This window comes from Brachyhypopomus gauderio, chromosome 9 (assembly GCF_052324685.1).
Source record: "Brachyhypopomus gauderio isolate BG-103 chromosome 9, BGAUD_0.2, whole genome shotgun sequence".
In the NCBI taxonomy this organism is placed as follows: domain Eukaryota; kingdom Metazoa; phylum Chordata; class Actinopteri; order Gymnotiformes; family Hypopomidae; genus Brachyhypopomus; species Brachyhypopomus gauderio.
Window position 1 is genome coordinate 21,178,644 of NC_135219.1, and position 18,561 is coordinate 21,197,204.

Below are 18,561 nucleotides of genomic sequence, written 5' to 3' on the forward strand. Positions count from 1 at the left end.
AAATATGCACGAGGTCACATTTGCACACACATGTACTTCACAATTCAGCTGTGCTCTGTGAACAGCCCATGCAAACCATCACGTTGCAAACTTGCTTAGGGTTTCTGTTTCTCACTGCTATATATTGAAAGGTCTTTATGCATTCAAGGCAAACATACACCACACATACATTTGATTTGCCAAAGGCAGCATATTAAAGCAGCACATTAAATTATGGTTCATTTTGTGCAAACCATTTAGCCTCTCTTTGAGACAGCTGAATGTTTCTAAGGGTGTCAGTGAAATTTTCTAGCGTATTTTTTATCAATGTTCTATATTTCATCTGGTTCAATAATCTTAGGTTTTTTTCAGCTCATTGTACTGAAGGCGTAGCAGTGTTTTTGGAGAGCATTGTATTTGAATCCCCCAAGGATACAACAATTTGTTGTCTTGCAGTAAATTATGCAAGCACTCAATATTGCTGCTATAAATTTACATTTTCATCCTCTGAAATTATTTTCTAATCATGATTTATGTTTTGAGATTTTGCACACAACCTATAATCATTCATAACTGACCAGGATTTATGTGGTAAAAGCACAAAAACAGATGATCCATCTCTCACATTCGGAGAACACGCGCTATTACCGCAGGTTCCCCGCTGACACGCTTCATTCGTGGTGCACACGTCAGAGTTTTGGTTTGTTTAAACCTGCGTCAGAGCTAACGATGCTCGTCATCCTCCGGCGGAAACGTCCACGCGTGGGTGAAGCTCTTAAAACCCCCGTCCCAGTGCAGCACGTCAGTCCCAACTCCTGCTTGACTCCCGCTTTGTGTGACTGAACTGCCAGAAAGGTGGTGCCAGAAAGGTGGTGCCAGAAAGGTGTTGCCAAGCGGCGTAAGAGGTGTACGGTTTATTAATCTGTTCTCATGGCAACCTTGTCTTTGCAAAGCAAATGATATGGCCTTCATTTTCATTTCCTTGTAAAGATATTGAGAATGCTCCATATATCCTTGTGAAGATATTGAGTATGGTCCACAGTTTTTTGCAGCTTTAAAATTCCCATTTATAGCAAGCTTTCAGTAAGCACCGCGTGACTCTTGTAGTGACCTGTTTCGCTGTCTGTAACCTAAAATGACCCCGCCTCTCAAACCCACTGACCAACGGCAAACCACACCATGAGTCTGGACCCTCACCGGCTCCTTCAGAGCTCCCGTTAACTCCAGCTGGCCTCTCCCGTGCCCGTGTCTCACGGCCTTCGTGCGTTGGGCCCTCAGGAGCTGGAGCAGCAGTTTGAGAAGGAGCGCAGCTCCCTGGAGGAGCAGAAGAACCGCCTGAGGGAGGAGCTGGACGGCCTCCGGGAGGAACTCACCGCCAAACTTAACATAGCCAACAGTGAGGTGAGTGCACACCTCCCCCTCAGACAGGACACACACACGCACACACACACACACACGCAGTCATAGCTATGAGGGCAGATGGGGCCTTTTCTGTGTGATTAATTTCAGCACTGTGTGTTTAGCGATTCATTACTCTGGCTGTGTTTTAATGGCCGCTCTGCTGTCGGAGCTGGCTAACCCTACCCACGTTTACACCGCTGCTGCATGGGGGGGGGGGGGGGGGCTGCCGCTTCAGTGTCAGGTTGTCAGGTGGTCTTTGGCTTCATCTTCCCTTCTTTTCCTTTCCTTTCCTCCCTGCACAAGAGCCATAGTTTAGCCCGCATGGGAAACATCTGTAGGCTGCCAGGGACGTGTTCACCTGTAGTGAGTGTAGGCACTGTTGACTGGAGCTGGGAATGTTTTCTCAGTGTCTTTCTCTCTCTCTCTCTCTCTCTCTTTCTCTCTCTCTCTTCTGCTCTCAGGTGAGTCGTCTGCAGGAGCTGGTGAAAGAGGGAGAGAAGGGTCTGGGCTCTGCTAAGGGACACATCTCCAGCCTGAAGGAGGCGCAAGAGAAGCTTCTAGAAGAACTAGATGCCACCCGGGCCAGACTGAGAGAGACAACCAATCTCCTTACAGCACTGCAGGTCAGAGCAGTAGCAATGACCCGTTCCTGTCCGCCCTTGTTGAAAACTGACAGAATTATCTGTTGAGGTTTTAAATTAACTTAATGAGCATACTAATGCATTACAAATACAATAATCATGCTTCTTATTGTATTCTACAAGTAAACTCATAAATTAAAGGATCGTTTTGGGTCAGTTTATACTTACTTCCAAACGTGTTGCTGTGAATGATTGGGAAAGATATGCTTTGATTTTCCAGCAGAGTTGCTCAGTGAAAGAAAGATGCCTCACACCACACAGGGTTAAGAACAGCCATATTGATATCTGCTCCGTAGTGGAATCTTCCTGTCAGTCACGCTCGCCCTTTCCCGTGAATACAGATGCTGATGACACCCGTAATGAGATCATGAGAAAGAGACGTGTGAAAGGTTCCATGCTGAATTACATGCGCCCGCCACTCGTGATAGTGCAGTTCATTAGCACCAGTCCTTCATACTGGAACTCATACTGGAACTCATACTGGAACTCTCCAGTCCAGTGAGCGGCCCGGCTCAGCTTTCGGCGTGACCTCTCATGGGAACCCATATTGAAGCATGCGTGTGTGTGTGTGTGTGTGTGTGTGTGTGTGTGTGTGTGTGTGTGTGTGTGTGTGTGTGTGTGTGTGTGTGTGTGTGTGTGCGCGTGTGTGTGCGCGTGTGTGTGTGCGTGTGTGTGTGTGTGTGTGTTTCGAGCTGATCTGGAGGAGTGCTCTGCTGCAGATGGTGATAGATGGATCAAGCGCTACTTCTCCTCCCTAGCTCCATCTCACCTCCTCTGTGCGGGCTTTAGTTTGACAGTCATGAACGATCAGGCCCCTCCCCCTCCCCCCCTTATCTCCTCTCTAAAAGTGAGGCCGCAGAATTAGAGCCAGACTGTGCCTCCGTGACTCCTGTCCCCTCCTCCACCCTGACAGGGAGAGATGGAGGCCCAGAAACAGCAGCACGAGGCCAAGCTCATCTCCACCAAAGAGGAGGAGAAGCTCAAAATGGATAAAATGGCCCTGGAGCTGGAGCTAAAGTGGACGGAGACCCTCAGGTGGGTGCGCGGTTCAGTACGCTCACATCAGTGCACCTGACACTTTTTCAAAACATTCTCCAGTCTTTACTTGCTAAATATAAAGAGGAGCCGTGTGGGGTCCCGGTGTGATGATCGGGGCAGCACGTTGTGGAGTGTGTGCGGCGTTCTGGTGGGAAGCTTGTTACTGCTAATGAGCTGTGGACGCTGGGAGGCTCAGACAGATATCGGCCCCTCCCAGACCAGAGTGCATCTCCAGCAGAGAGGGGGTATGTGTGTGGACTATTACGAACCAGTGGAATCTGTCTCACACAGCACTTCAGCGGCCCCACACGAACACAATTACAGGCCTGTGGCTGGTAGGAGTCCTATTCTTACACACCTCAAAAGTCTTCAATTAGTGACCTGACGAGGTCCATTACTGTCTTAATGCAACATTGAGGTTTACATTTAATGAATCCAGCTGTGATGGGGAAAAGCCGCTTTGCTATAACGCTAACCCTGGCCCTCCCTCTTAGCCTCTACTGCCTGGACCTCCATTTGTTCTCATTATGGTCATTTTCTCATTCATGTTTTCCTGTTTAACTGTTAGAGTCTTTTGCCTCATGCTGTTTCCATATTGTGAATTTTACACATACCTACATTTTCTTTGAAGTTTGTATATGTGAACAAGTTATGGGGTGTTTGCATGTTCACGCATGCTTGGTGCTGGCAAAATGTGTGAGGAAGCACAAGTGTGAGGGAATTCACATAGTAGTTGGGCTAGTAGATAGTAGTTGGACTAGTCCAGACTAGTAGGACTCTAGACTAGTAGGGCTCTAGACTAGTAGGACTCCATTGTACTAGAACTTTAGATTAGTAGTACGTCTCGTACAAAGCAGAAGTGAACAATCCCACACGACAGGCATCACTCCACATTCATTCAGACTGCTGAATGGTTCTCAAAACAGTAATTATGGAGCAAAGCAAAGGGAAGGAAAAAGGAAGGAGCACAAAAAGGAGAAGGAGAGAGAGCAGAAAATGGAGAGAAGCCATGTCGTTTAGCTCCTCCGTTGGGTTAGACAGTACGCTGGATTCTGCAAATTCACTAGCATGCAAAAACAAACTGCTTGTCCTGATTACCCGGCTACTTCTGATTCATTTATATTGCTTTGAAGGTTGTTGGAAGTTTTCACTGCATTTTCATGCACCAGACTATTTAGTAAAATGACAAAGTTGTTTTTCAGCAAAAAAGTTTCGAAAAGATTATACCGCATTCTGCATATTGCTTTTAATTACTGTTCTTTGACGGGTTTTGTTGTTGATGTTTGGTCCTCGTCCCCAGAGCTGCACGCCTCCTCTCTGGAGTTCCAGCCCTCCCTAAAACTTGCTGGAGTTCTCCTGTCTTATTCTGTTAATATCCCATATGCACATGCTATCTCATTTTTCATAACCTGTATTCATTTCATCACCCGATTTAATATAATATCAAAACGTGCGTCAGCATTATCATGATGTCTGGTAGTTCTCTACATTATTGCCATCACCAGAACCAGCTATGTTTTCTGGTGGTTTTGTATTATTCTTAATTTACCCTATGTCACGGTACGGCGGGCCCCCTGCTGGTCACCTCCGTCCACAGCGGCAATTGTCTTCTTGTTGTTGCGTTGTGTTCGTCCCTCAGGTGGGCGGGGCCTATGATCCTCACCATCTGAGGGTCGTTTGTTTGTCTATATATATCTTGTCTTTGTACCAGTTGACTGTTGGTCACTGTATCCTTCATTTGGATTATGTCACGGGTTTTTGGTTTGCTCACTTTCTACATTAAACCCTCCTTTTTCTCTGAGACTTGGCGTGATCGCTTCCATTTTATTTCGTACTCCCTGTCCGTCACACCCTAATCATTCTCGTTGTATGTATCTGTTGGTATTGATTTTGCCTCTCATCCTGTTCCACTCCTGGCTTTTCTCATCTTTCCAGTTTTTCTCAGTGGTCTCACTCAGAGACTCGTCCACATTAATCACATCCGCTCTGACTCATCACTAATCTGCGTGTCAATAGTCTTTCAGTAATTGTAATACCCCTTGGATTTGGAATCTTTCTTCCTTTCAACTTAGTTGTGACGTCTTGCTCTAACTTCAGGTTATGTAATCCTGCTTTAAAAGGAATTAAATGTATTAAATCTTTTTGATATTAGATGTTCCTCAGACTGTTGAACATGCATGCTTACATCTTTAAGGGCCTCAGTGATGGCTTGTTCATCAAAATTTCATCTGTGGTTTCAGAATTGATAAGATTGAGGTCACATTCCAATAGTTTTACTGACTGTCTGTTACATTATTCACTTGTACACTAAAGTTTTGTACATTTGTATAGATTAAAGTAAGCCTTGTTGCTACATCCAAAACTACATCAGCAAATGCATTGTTGCTATATTAAGCAAATGCAGATTGAAGCAGGTTACTTAAGGATGGAAGGATATATTTTACAAAAAAGGTCATTCGGTATTCTTTAGTCAGTGTAGTAACTACTAAAATGTTGTGTAAAAACTCATAAAAATATTAAGATATTGGATGGTTAGTATTGAATGGTTGATATAGATGTTTGCATAGCATACTTGTCTTGTGTTTACAATTACCTCCTACCATTCAGTTTACCTACCAATCACTTTGAGACTCCACACATCTCTGTACTGTATGTTCGACTAAGAAAACATGTGCTTGTACTATGACCATGCTACATGCTACGCTGCCAACAACATTTCAAGACAAGAAATAATAAAAAAGGTTGATACTGGAAGTGACAGATACTGGAAGTGACAGAATTATTAAATGAGAAATATAAAAGGGAATGAAACTGAACACAGAATGAACAGTATGTAAATAGGAGCTCATGAGAGCTCAATACACAGAAACATTGAGCATCAAAAACACATGTGCTTTCTCACAGCATCAAATCAAGCTCACAGCTGAATTCTGAGTGTTTATAAGTTCATAATTTCACTACCTAGAAGACGGATGTGATTGAAGCGTCACATATCAGGGTAAAATAGAAACACCATCATGTCTCCCAGACCTCCACACCCACTCTGTCTAAACATGACCTAGAGGAGTTTGCAGTGTCTGTGGCTAATGTGATTAGACAATAAGTCTCTTGGGTAAAACTGTAATGTAATGGTATGAAGCATTCTTTGTGTTCACGGTGGATCCAAAGTGAAAAAAAAAATCAAAGTTCATGTTCAGCTAGCGTATGTGTTTCTTGAAACTTGACTAATACACCTTTAAAGAAAAGTATTATTTGAAATATTTTTAATTGTTATTTATACATTATTTTTGTTTTATTATTTTGTTCAAAATCTTTTATCATAGGTCTTAGAAAATGTTACTATAACATAGTATATTAGTAGGTATTATTGTAGGTATTAATTTAGCCTAGGATTTCAGTTTTAGTTTGAATAGGTCTTCTTCACATTTCTTAACTCCTACAGAAATAGTGCTGACAAGCATGATGATGCACCTTCTCACGTCTGATCTCCGTCATTCAAAAACCTTAAGACACCTTTAAATGTTTAGCAACTGCAGTCTTTGGAAATGCTTACAGGATCTGTAGACCAGGAGGTGTGGACACTGGTTGATCTCTACACCGATGTCAGAGCTGTGCCTTTAAATCCAAAATCATCAAAGCAGAATCTAAGACATGCTCTAAACACCTGGATTCTTCTTCCGGGTAAATGCACAGATTTAATCCAAGCTTTGAAGCATCAGAACAGGGACAACATTCAAGAAGCAGCCCGTGTCAGTGAGATCAGTAAAAGCGAATTGGAAGATAGGAACTGTCACCCCCATCTTTGTTTCACGGGGATACCCAAGGGAGCAAAAACAATAAATAAAAAGGCCATTGTATCCCCTTTTCTCTGGCTACATCTTCTTGCTGAATGGGTGATCTGAACTGGGAGAACTCACCGTGTTTATAGGCATCGCATGAAGTCGTTTTTGAAGACTTAACCACTCATGTTCAGCCTCCTGTGAACTGTTAACCCATCGTGGATCCGTACAGATCTTATAGCGCTCACGGTCAGTGCTGGTTTGCTCCTTCTGCCTAACTACAATTTCACCCCCAGCTGCGATGCTAGAGCTTTTGCATCCGGCATTACTGTTGTGAATCAGGAGGTAACTAAACCATATCTTATCTTTCCATGTTGTCATAGAGTCCAACACCAAATTGCATGTCCTCTCAACTCCTCAGCACCCAGTGTATGACCCAGCTGATATCTTTGATACAACTTAAATGATTTAGTCAGCACAGCACACCATTACCATTAGTTCAGTTGGGGGTAATCTATGTTATACTCTAGTTCCATCTACTTAAAAATGACAAGCATTACTGGGCTTTAGACACAAGATCTCAGAGGGGTATCATCTTTATACTGATCTATTCTTGTAAATACCTGGCCATCAAGTATTCATTTTTTTACAAATATTTTATATATAATATTAATTTATATACAGTTGTGATCAAATTTATTCAACCCCTACTGAAATAAAGTGTTTTGGCCAGTTTGACATTGATTTTGATCATTTCAGTCATCTTATTTACAATTATATCAAAGAGGCACTTATAAATTAGACAAACATAACATAATATTTATGATGGAATAACCACAAAATGTCTTTACTGTGCTCACATCATTATCAGTTTTATTCAACCCCCTAGTGACATTATTTTTTAGTACTTAGTACAACATCCTTTTCCAGTTATGACAGCTTTCAAGCGTGAAGCATAGCTTGACACAAGTGTCTTGCAGTGACCTATGGGTATCTTAGCCCATTCTTCATGGGCAAAAGCCTCCAGTTCAGTCACATTCTTAGGCTTGCGCACTGCAACTGCCTTCTTTAGGTCCCACCAGAGGTTCTCAATTGGATTTAAGTCTGGTGATTGCGATGGCCACTCTAGAATGTTCCAGCCTTTCATGTTCAACCATGCTCTAGTGGACTTGGATGTGTGCTTCGGATCATTGTCCTGTTGGAAGGTCCAATGTCTCCCAAGCCGCAGGTTTGTGACTGACTCCATCACATTTTCCTCCAAGATCTCCTGGTACTGAAGGGAATTCATGATACCCTGCACACGTTGAAGCTTTCCTGTACCATTAGAAGCAAAACAGCCCCAAAGCATAATTGACCCCCCGCCATGCTTCACAGTAGGCAAGGTGTTCTTTTGTTCATAAGCCTGGTTCTTCCTTCTCCAAACATAGCGCTGGTCCATTGTCCCAAACAGTTCTAATTTAGTTTCATCTGACCACAGTACACTGTTCCAAAACCTTTGTGGCTTGTCCACATGACTTTTGGCATACTGCAGTCGACTTTTCTTGTTCTTTGGAGTCAGCAAGGGGGTGCGTCTGGGCGTTCTGGCATGGAGGTCTTCGTTATGCAGTGCGCGCCTTATTGTCTGAGCTGAAACTTCAGTGCCCACATCTGACAGGTCTTTTTTCAGTTCCTTAGCAGTCACGCGGGGATTTTTCTCCACATTACGCTTCAGGTAGCGCACAGCAGTCGCGGTCAGGATCTTCTTTCTGCCACGACCAGGTAACGTTTCCACTGTGCCCTTTAACTTGAACTTGCGAATGATACTTCCGATAGTGTCTCTTGGAATATTTAACAACTTCGCAATCTTTTTATATACATTGCCATTCTTGTGAAGAGCAATAACCTCTTCTCTTGTCTTCTGGGACCATTCTCTTGCCTTCACCATGCTTGGAAACACACCAGTAGATGTCTAGAAGGAGCTGAGTATCACAGTCCTTTTAAATCTGCCTAATTGGTGCTTATCATGCTTGATTGCTGCTCGTTGACATCCACAGATGTTTTCAATACCTGATGGAAAACACTGGAATGAACCTCTGTTCTTAGGAGTGGTAGTCGTAAAGGGGTTGAATAATTGTGTCAATGAAGAAATCACAAAAAGGCCATTTAATACTTTATGACAAAAAAAATTGATGCTATCTTAGTTGCATTTAGTTCTTTAACAAGTCCTTGTAAGATTTCATTATGAACACAATTACAAATGTGCACTGAATTCCATAAAACCCTTCGCAGCATTGGGGGTTGAATAAATTTGATCACAACTGTATATATAATCATTTTATGTATAATTAAAAAAAATTATTATAAATTATTGAAAATAGCAAGACGTCTCTTTTGAAATGCCAGCTGGTGACAGCTGAATTCTAACCAGCACGAGAGACATTTTTACTGCTCAGAACGAGACCAGACATAAGACGAATATTTGAACAGATTCTGGAGGTAGTGCTGAAATGACTATTGTTTTGTTTAGAACAAACATCATTTCTTTCTCTCTTTCATTTTATTTCACAGTTATTTTTGTCTGCCCATATAAACCTGTGTACATGGATAAACTGGTGTGTGAAATGTCCTATGCAGTCACTTTTTTATTATTATATTACTGTTCAAGTTACTTAAATATCTTGTATTCAGGATTCATGTATTCATAGTAATAAACTCTTGTCAGCTGTTTACAGAACTTGGGAATTAAAAAGGGAATGGATTGCCGTAGCCATGAATTTCTTCACATATCGTATTGTATGTGTGACAACAGAACACTTCACCACAACATTCATTCTAGTGTTCTGCTACACTATGTCATGACAATAGTTGTACGAGAGAGTGGAACATAATCAGACAATGTTTTTGGGCACTGAGCACATTCGAGCCCTAAAGCACTACTGAAATATCTGTAATGTGTTATAAAACACCTGTTTGCTAAGGTAACTCATTTTGGTGACATTTGAAGTCTCTCTAACCAAAGAGTGCCAGCAAGAAGAGAAAAGAAGAAAAATATCCATTGTTATCTAAGGAACCAAAAGTGTTGCACATAAAAGCAACCTTCATAAAGCATCCTTTATGAAAACATATGTTTCTGCAAAGCAGCTTTATACAGTTCCAGGTGTAGATCTATAATAAACAAGCCAAAGGTGACAGTGGCAGGAAAAAAAAAACCTCCCTCAAGTGTCTTGAAGGAAAAACCATCGAGAGGAACTAGAGCAGAACCGGAGCGGAACCGGACTCAAAGCAGAACCCGTCCTTGTGTGTGCGACACAATCATGGACTTTGATATATAAGCTCAAACATGAATTTCAGTGTAATAGTGTAACAGTTCTGCAGAGGTCATGCAAAGAATACTGCCTGTGTTAGACAGAAAGTACGAGAAAAACTGAAAGAAGTGCGAGAAGATATCTGAGTGTTGGCAAACGACACGACCAGCTGACACGCGGCCATTTCAGACTTCCAACAGAAGTCGGAGATGCAAATAAATGCAGGTGTGTGGAGAGCAACCATGTAGAGAGCTCACTGACGCAGGTGTGTGTGTGTGTGTGTGTGTGTGTGTGTGTGTGTGTGTGTGTGTGTGTGTGTGTGTGTGTGTGTGTGTGTGTGTGTGCGTGCGTGCGTGCGTGCGTGCGTGCGTGCGTGCGTGCGTGCGTGTGTGTGTGTGTGTGTGTGTGTGAAAATGGCTTAGGATTTGTGTTGCTTGGTGTGGGTGTGTGTAGCAAACCAGGCATTATTTTATGTCAGCATTTGACTTTGAAGTTTATATATGCTATACTTATTTTTCTTTAAATTTGCACATTTAAGTTCCAAATAATTATACTATCTTAAAATCACACAAAAAAAGAACACATCACTGAATAGAAGGAACTGTTATTGTTCAATGAAATACTCCAGATTCTCTACCAGAAGGAATGAGCTTCAGGCTCATCTATATAAACCCACACACTCCTAGATTATTCGATTTGGTGGCTCTCATGGTTTTAAAACACCCACACATCTTCCGTGGTTAACCTAAACTCATAGGTCTGACAAAATATAGAAGCAGATGCAGCTAACAAATTTCTTCAATCTCCAGACATGTGCAGATACATTTCCTGGTTTCATCAATTCCGAGTATCATGTGACCTGAAATGTGTCTCGTTTGTTATCCTGTGTAAGGATTTCCTATCTTCCTGTGTTAATGAGCAGAGCAGTCAACACCGGGAAAGAAGCTACTGCTAACACTGCTTCCAATTAGACAATCGGAGAAACCCAATTTCACATTTGCAGCAGGCCCAAAGTTATGAAGAACGGTCCTGAATACGGCCGGGTTTGCTTTGTCTGCTCGGATTAAATGTCTTAAAGCTGCAGCTACCAAGGCAGTTGTGCCGCAGACTGAGAGATACGTTTAAAGTAGTATAGTATATAGTATATAGTATAGCATAGTATCAGCATCGATGTCATCAAATGGATTCCTTAATACCTGCATTAAGAGTGGCTGTAACGTGACAGTGCTGATAGGTGATGAGTGAGATTTCTCTCGGGCCTCTACTGTGAAACAAAGGCATACATGTGAGTGCTAAATCCCAGCTGAGCTATGTGGGTGCTGATGTGTAGTGCCTGCAAGCATCTGAAAGTACAAGGTTCTCTGAGACTTTAGCACTATTCAGAGTGCTAAAAATTGTATAGGGTTGTTCATGTATTATAATGTCAATGACATTAATTACTGACATGTCACTTGCATTAAAAATTATTAAGCACCCAATAAACTATATATATAATCTGTACTTAAGAACACTTCTACACCTTGTCTTTCTTATATTTTATTGAACACCATTTCAGAGTTTAGCAGCTCAATAAGAAGGATCTTCCACCAGCCGTGCTGCAACCTGTGCTAGGGTTAGCGTGTAAGCCTGCCTCAGCTAAACAGAGCGCATGCGATGAGCTATAAATGCTTCAAGAAATAAGTAAATTATGCCAGAGCTGGGCCATTAACGACTTTCAATGTCGTGCAGAACTTTGCTTACGCCATTAGCAGGAAGCTAAATAAATTAACTTAGGCCAGAGTAATGTTCTTGGACGTCCTTTCCTTGATAAGGACAGAGGCTAATCCCCTTCCGAACCAGCCAATGCTCAAAGAAGCCAGGCGGCAAGCCGGTTACACGCGAGCCACGTTGACGTAGCCACATCTCGATAGGATGAATGGCGTGGTTGTTTTTCGGCGTTGTTCAGTTAGCATATGTGCTCTCTTTAGGGATGTTAGTAAATGAGGAGGAAGGACTATGTTTGGCTGTGTGATGAGGACAGATGATTGTGGCTCTATAAATGCTGTGAAGAATGAGCAGAGAATAAACCAATAAACACACAAGAGGCTTTCTGTACTATTCTCAGTTCCAACATGAAGTTCATTAGCAGTCAGAATGCCAGTGGTAGTGTTGGGAGGAGAGAGCGTTCCTGCACCCACATACTCACCTACTCACAAGCACAAATGGCTTTTCCTCATTACCTAGCTCTGTATGCTTTATATTTGCATTTCAGGCAACTATTTGCGGTTCTCACCAGCAAATTCAATAAAAAAAGGCTTAACATTGTATTAGCAAACAAAATCATATAATAATTCAAAAGTCTAAAAGCTATTAAAAACATTTTTTTTTAATTATTATTATTTGCCTTTGCCATTCATATGGTGGCTCTTTCATCTCCTAGTTCGTCTCTTTGTTCATCTCCTAGATCATCTCCTAGTTCTTCTAGATCATCTCCTAGTTCTCTTTAGCAGTCATGGTGCCTCCACCAGTGGCATCTCCATCCTGCAGTTGTCTCTGGAGCTGATGTCACCAGCTGTGGAGCTGTAGCATCCCACCTTAGTGGAGCATCGTTCTCTTCAGGACTTGTAGTGCTCCTCACTGGAGGTGCTCTTGTTCTCTGCAGAGCTGGCGTGCTCCCTTCCGGAGCCCTGCTCCTCATCCTCCCTTCTGATGGTGTATTTCTCCTCTGTGCGGCCGCATTCAGAGGCATGCAATCTGTCGCTCTCAGGAGCTCAGTGAATTCCAGCGTGGGACTGTGATAGGATGCCACCTGTGCAACAAGTCCAGTCATGAAATTCCCTCGCTCCTAAATACCCCACAGTCATCTGTCAGCTGTATTATAAGAAAATGGAAGTGTTTGGGAATGACAGCAACTTTCTGCAGAGTCAATCGCTACAGATATCCAAACTTTAGCTCAAGAACAGTGTGCAGAGAGCTTCATGGAATGGGTTTCCATGGTTGAGCAGCTGCATCCAAGTCATACATCACCAAGTGCAATGCAAAGCGTCGGATGCAGTGGTGTAAAGTGGTGGACTTTAGAGCGGTGGAGGCACGTTCTCTGGAGTGACAAATCGCTCCTCCATCTGATAATCCGATGGACAAGTCTGGGTTTGGCGGTTGCCAGGAGAACGGTACTTATCTGACTATATATGGTGGAATATGGTGTGGGGTTGTTTTTCTGGAGCTGGGCTTGGCCCCTTAGTTCCGGTGAAAAGAACTCTGAATGCTTCAGCATACCAAGACATTTTGGATAATTCCATGCTCCCAACTTTGAGGGAACAGTTTGAAGCTGGCCCCTTCCTCTTCCAACATGACTATGCACCAGTGCACAAAGCAAGGTCCATAAAGACGTGGATCTGTCAGAAGGTGGCTCTGTTGGCGCGTCTTTTCCCCTGTTTCTGGTGACTTTTAATTTGCTTTGTGCTCTTCAACCTCCCTGGGCTCACTTCTGTCCGGATCTACCATAGGCCCTTTTCCCCCACTGTATCTTCCATTTTCTTTGATTCTACTTTGGCTTTCTTCTTTTGCTTTTCTTAATTTGGTCTCTCCTGGATTCCTCCTCCTTTGTGTCTGTGTATTCACAATGGTCCTTGTCACAATGGTCCACAATGTCACCAGTGCACCGGAGATACCTCATTTTAGCCACTGTCCTCTTCGGTACCTTTACACACACGGACCTGAAATGATAGTGAACATGGGATGCCCGTTATTATGAAATGGGGAATCATTACGACATCAGACATCTGTGTGTCAGGACTGATCTTGAAGCAGTATAACAGGTGTTGTGATGTGAGCTAATGTTTTGCTCTCTAACCCTTTTTTCCTTCTTCATTGTTTACACATCTTTTTCTTTGACATCTGTAATTGCAGCGTGACCTGGCCTTCTTTTACCAATACCACTGCCAACACTAATGTATTCATTGGTAGTTCAAGCAGATGGGTTATTGATTCAGATGGGTGAAAAGTGTAATAAACCCATTCACTGATTGCAGTGGCAGGGTCATTTACACTGGCTCACATCGGAACCAGAACTTCTGCCAGTATCTCAGGTTAAGGTGGTTTTGGACTCTAGCCTATTAGACTAGCTAGGTATACTTCTCTGTGTAGACAACTAAGAGCATATATAAAATTCCTTATTGTAAATGAATGAGGCCCTTGTTTAACTTCACCATTAAACTGTATATAAACCAGTATGTATAAAGAAATTATCATATTGTATCATACTGTATATAAGCTTACATATAGTTAAATATAAACCGACTGACTAGAGTAGTCCTAAAGAAAGGTTCAGAGTTTTACTCCCAGATTTGAATCATTTTGTCTTCCACACACTAATAACTTTACCTTTAGAGGCAAAAGACAAAGGAGAGTCGTCCTTACATAAACTGATTAAGGTAGCCATGAAATCAAATGAGAAACGAGCAAGTCCTTAACTCCCCACTTCGATCCAGCGTAGTACTGCAGTCCCTTTTATCATGTTACTGCCTGAGGTACTTATATATTCCTGCATACTGGAGTTTATGAGCTGTTGTCAAACATACTGGTAAAAAAAAGAAAAATAGTTTTGAAAATGTTCCAAATGTGAGGAATATGGGTAATAAAATGCATGGTTAAACCACATAAAAGCAGTATCCTCTTTCTTTTTGTCCTACTGCATTAAAGGCAGCACACACACGGTGGCTCCCGGCTACACTGGACGCAGTAAGCTCTGTCCTGAGCTTTGGTTTAGAAGGTTATCACCCCGGAAAGATTAGCACAGTCCTTTGTGATGTATTCAATAACAACCAAGACATCTAGTTTTAAGGCATGTTCAGACTGTATTTCAGGCTTTTCTCTCTCTCTCTCTCTCTCTCTCTCTCTCTCTCTCTTTCTCTCTCTGAAGCTGTCAACAGTAAACCACAGTCCTCCATTCTGCTTTTAAAATGTCCATTAATTCTGTGTCTTTATATATATGAGTGAACCTCCTCCGGGCCCTCTGCACCCTCCACAGGCAGGAGCCATCTTCCATCTTCTCCATGGGCCTGGCGAGGCCAGCAGGGTCCTCAGTGCCCTCAGCCTCCATCTGCAGCCAGGAAAGATCAGCTGAGCCTCCACGGCGAAGGAGCGCGTTGACTACACTGGGCTTTATCATAAATGCACATTGACAGTTCTTTCATCTTTCTCCTTCTTGTCCTGTCTCTGCCTTTCCACGACTCTCTCTCGCCATTACTGAGAAAATGTCTTGTGCAGAATGTCTCATGAGTACGCTGCTCATAATAACAGGAGAGAAGGGCACCAAAAAGGGTTCAGAAACATTTCCATGCAGGACACCTTTATACTAGGACACCCTTATTCCAGAACACGTTTCTGTCCCAGACTTTTTCAAGCATACTTTCTCTGACCTAAAACGCGTTGCTTTAAAGCCGGGGAGTCTCACTCCTTCTCTGCGAGAGTTCTAGTTTGTGCGAGGAGCGTTAAATCCCTGGTTACAAAATATTAAATACTTATGAGATTTTTTTATGAGCTTTTTTGTGCGAGTTGGCATATGGACTTGCCCTACATACATCCCTTCTCTTAATTGTCCACCCAGCGTTGAGACCTCATAAGAACGCTCCCTTCAGCTTCTTTGAACAACTTCCAGTGCCTTTGTTTTCAGGGGTGTGGTCATGATTGTTGGGGGCGTGGTCACCCAGACATCAAAAACAAATAAAAACAAAAAAGAATGCTTTGACAAGGAGACTTTGACACTGCATCTAAAGTGGTTCTACTCACCCCCTAGTACATTTCCTATAAAAGTTCACTATTATGTGGCTAACTTCATGCAGCAAGTTAGCATAAAAAAGAAGTAATTTAAATTCTCAAGACCGTGAGATCACTCGGCGAGGACTGTGGAAGATGAAAGGCTTGGGGAATGAGGGGGCAAGTGTGACTTTAATGTTTGCTGAATGCAAGGAGCTTTCACAATGATTGCGTCAACGATTTTGATGAGAAATGTCTCTCGCAGCTCTGTCATCTATGCCCATGATGTTCAGTTCAGCACATCCATTCATCGACATCTCTGTTTATCAAACAATCGAAACTGTTTCAGGGTGTATTGAAAAAAAGTCTGGATAAATGCTTTGCAGTGGAATGCAGTAATGCCTGTGTGCCTGTGTCTGTTCATGTGCGTGTGTGTGTCTGTTCGTGTGTGTGTGTGTGTGTGTGTGCAGACAGGAGTGTAAGAAGCTGCGTGAGGAGCTGCGGGAGGAGCATGAGGAGGACAAGAGGGCGGCGCTGACCCAGCTGGCGCAGAGTAAAGAGCAGGAGCTGGGCAGCGCCCGCGAGAGCTGGCACAGGAAGGTGGAGGACCTGCTGGAGCAGGTGAGGGCACCAGGACCGCACACATCCAAACACCCTCCAAATGACCCACGTTCATCCAGACTAACTCACGTTCATTCAGATCCTCCAACTGATTCACATTCATTCACACCCTCCAACTGATTCACATTCATTCAGACCCTCCAACTGATTCACATTCATTCAAGCCCTCCAACTGATTCACATTCATTCACACCCTAAAAACTGATTCACATTCATCCAGATCTTCCAACTGATTCACATTCAGACCCTCCAACTGATTCACATTCAGACCCTCCAGCTGATTCACATTCATTCACACCCTCCAACTGATTCACATTCATTGAAACCCTCCAACTGATTCATTTATTCACACCCTCCAACTGATTCACATTCATTCACACCCTCCAACTGATTCACATTAAGACCCTCCAACTGATTCACATTCATTCACACCCTCCAACTGATTCACATTCAGACCCTCCAACTGATTCACATTCATTCACACCCTCCAACTGATTCACATTCATTCACACCCTCCAACTGATTCACATTCATTGAAACCCTCCAACTGATTCACATTCAGACCCTCCAAATGATTCACATTCATCCACACCCTCTAACTGATTCACATTCATTCACACCCTCCAACTGATTCACTTTCATTCACACCCTCTAACTGATTCACATTCATTCACACCCTCCAACTGATTCACATTCATTCACACCCTCTAACTGATTCACATTCATTCACACCCTCCAACGGATTCACAATCATCCAGATTTTCCAACTGACACATTCATTCAGACCCTGAATTCAGACCCTGAGTGATTTTTTGTCCAGTCCATCCGAAGACTGTAGACCAATATCCAGCCATACAGTTGTGCTGGGTCCAGCACTCTCTGAGTAACTGGAGCTGTAGTGTGAGGCTATAACTGAGGCCATCACTGCTGTACCATCCACTGAAAGTTCTGGACTAAAAGGGCTGACTAAGAGAAAAGAGGACAGTGCTGATATTAGATTTCAACCCAGTTTTTGAATTCAGTTCAGGTTTCCACTTATAAACCTTTAAACCCTTTAATTTGGAGATATTTTTTTAAAGAAACAGTGATATGGTATATTTAATATTTAAAATGACATTAATATGCTAACTCAAACGATAGTTAGTGGCCTGCAGCACAGTCCATGCGCCCGATTCATATTAATGCCCCCGATTCATATCAGTGACCCCGATTCGCATTAGTGACCCCGTTACTGAGGTGAGTGAGAGGTTTGGGCAGGACGGCGCTGAGCGGAGTCCTTCGGTGGACCTCGAGGTGCCGAGTGCCCGACTACAGCAACACGTTCAGGAGGAACAACGTAGCAGAAGCAGACAGCATTATGAACCCCCCTCTAAAAATCCCTGAAAAGCCTCCGACATGCACGCATCAGCCTCAGCTCAGATATCCTGCAACACGGCGGACGATGTTACACTTCTTGTCATCCCTTTTTCATTGCTGTGATTTTTTTCTCTCCTCCTTCTCTCACTCCTGGTAAGACACTGTGTAAGTCAGTAGCATAGTTTTTGCAAGCCTCTTCACCACTCTGCGAGATCGACGCGTAGACGCTTGCGCAGGGCTGGAGAGAGTCTCTCTTGCGCACGCCGCCTGTTTCACGAAGAAAATCTCATCTTTGTTCCGTTGACGCGGTTTCCGATCACGTCGTTCCGATCTTCTGTTCTTCTTATTTGCCAAGTAAGGGCTTCGGTTGGTTTTTGCCCTTTGTAAGACAAATGTCGCGCTATTCCGCGTCACACGCTATTCCGATGTATTTGCGTCTCACCGTGTCTGTTCGGAGGGCATCGGGTGTGTCCCGGATGTGGTGCACTCCCCCAGCTTCCGTGCTTTTGCGTGGCGACGGGTCACGACGCGAAACCCTTTTGATGATTGTCGTGCTCTGGGGCTCCAGAACCCCCTCCAGCAGAGGCAGAGCGCGCTAACGAGACAAAGAGGCAGCTTCACTTCCTCCCATCCCACCGCTCCAGACATGATGCAACGACAGACTACGGCAAGAAAGTCTGTAGGCAATAGCCCACTTTTGCCTCATCTCTCGTACACACACATACA

At 43.3% G+C, this 18,561-nt stretch overlaps 1 protein-coding gene across 3 annotated transcripts in view; it reads left to right on the top strand.

The window, feature by feature from the left end:
• fam184ab (family with sequence similarity 184 member Ab) overlaps window positions 1-18,561 on the top strand; it is a 74,028-nt gene that overhangs the window by 32,812 nt on the left and 22,655 nt on the right. For all 3 annotated transcript variants that reach the window (XM_077017883.1, XM_077017885.1, XM_077017884.1), the window contains exons 8-11: window positions 1,258-1,380; window positions 1,842-2,003; window positions 2,935-3,056; window positions 16,329-16,479. In XM_077017883.1, coding sequence (XP_076873998.1) covers window positions 1,258-1,380; window positions 1,842-2,003; window positions 2,935-3,056; window positions 16,329-16,479 — 558 coding nt within the window. The remainder of the gene's footprint in view (window positions 1-1,257; window positions 1,381-1,841; window positions 2,004-2,934; window positions 3,057-16,328; window positions 16,480-18,561) is intronic.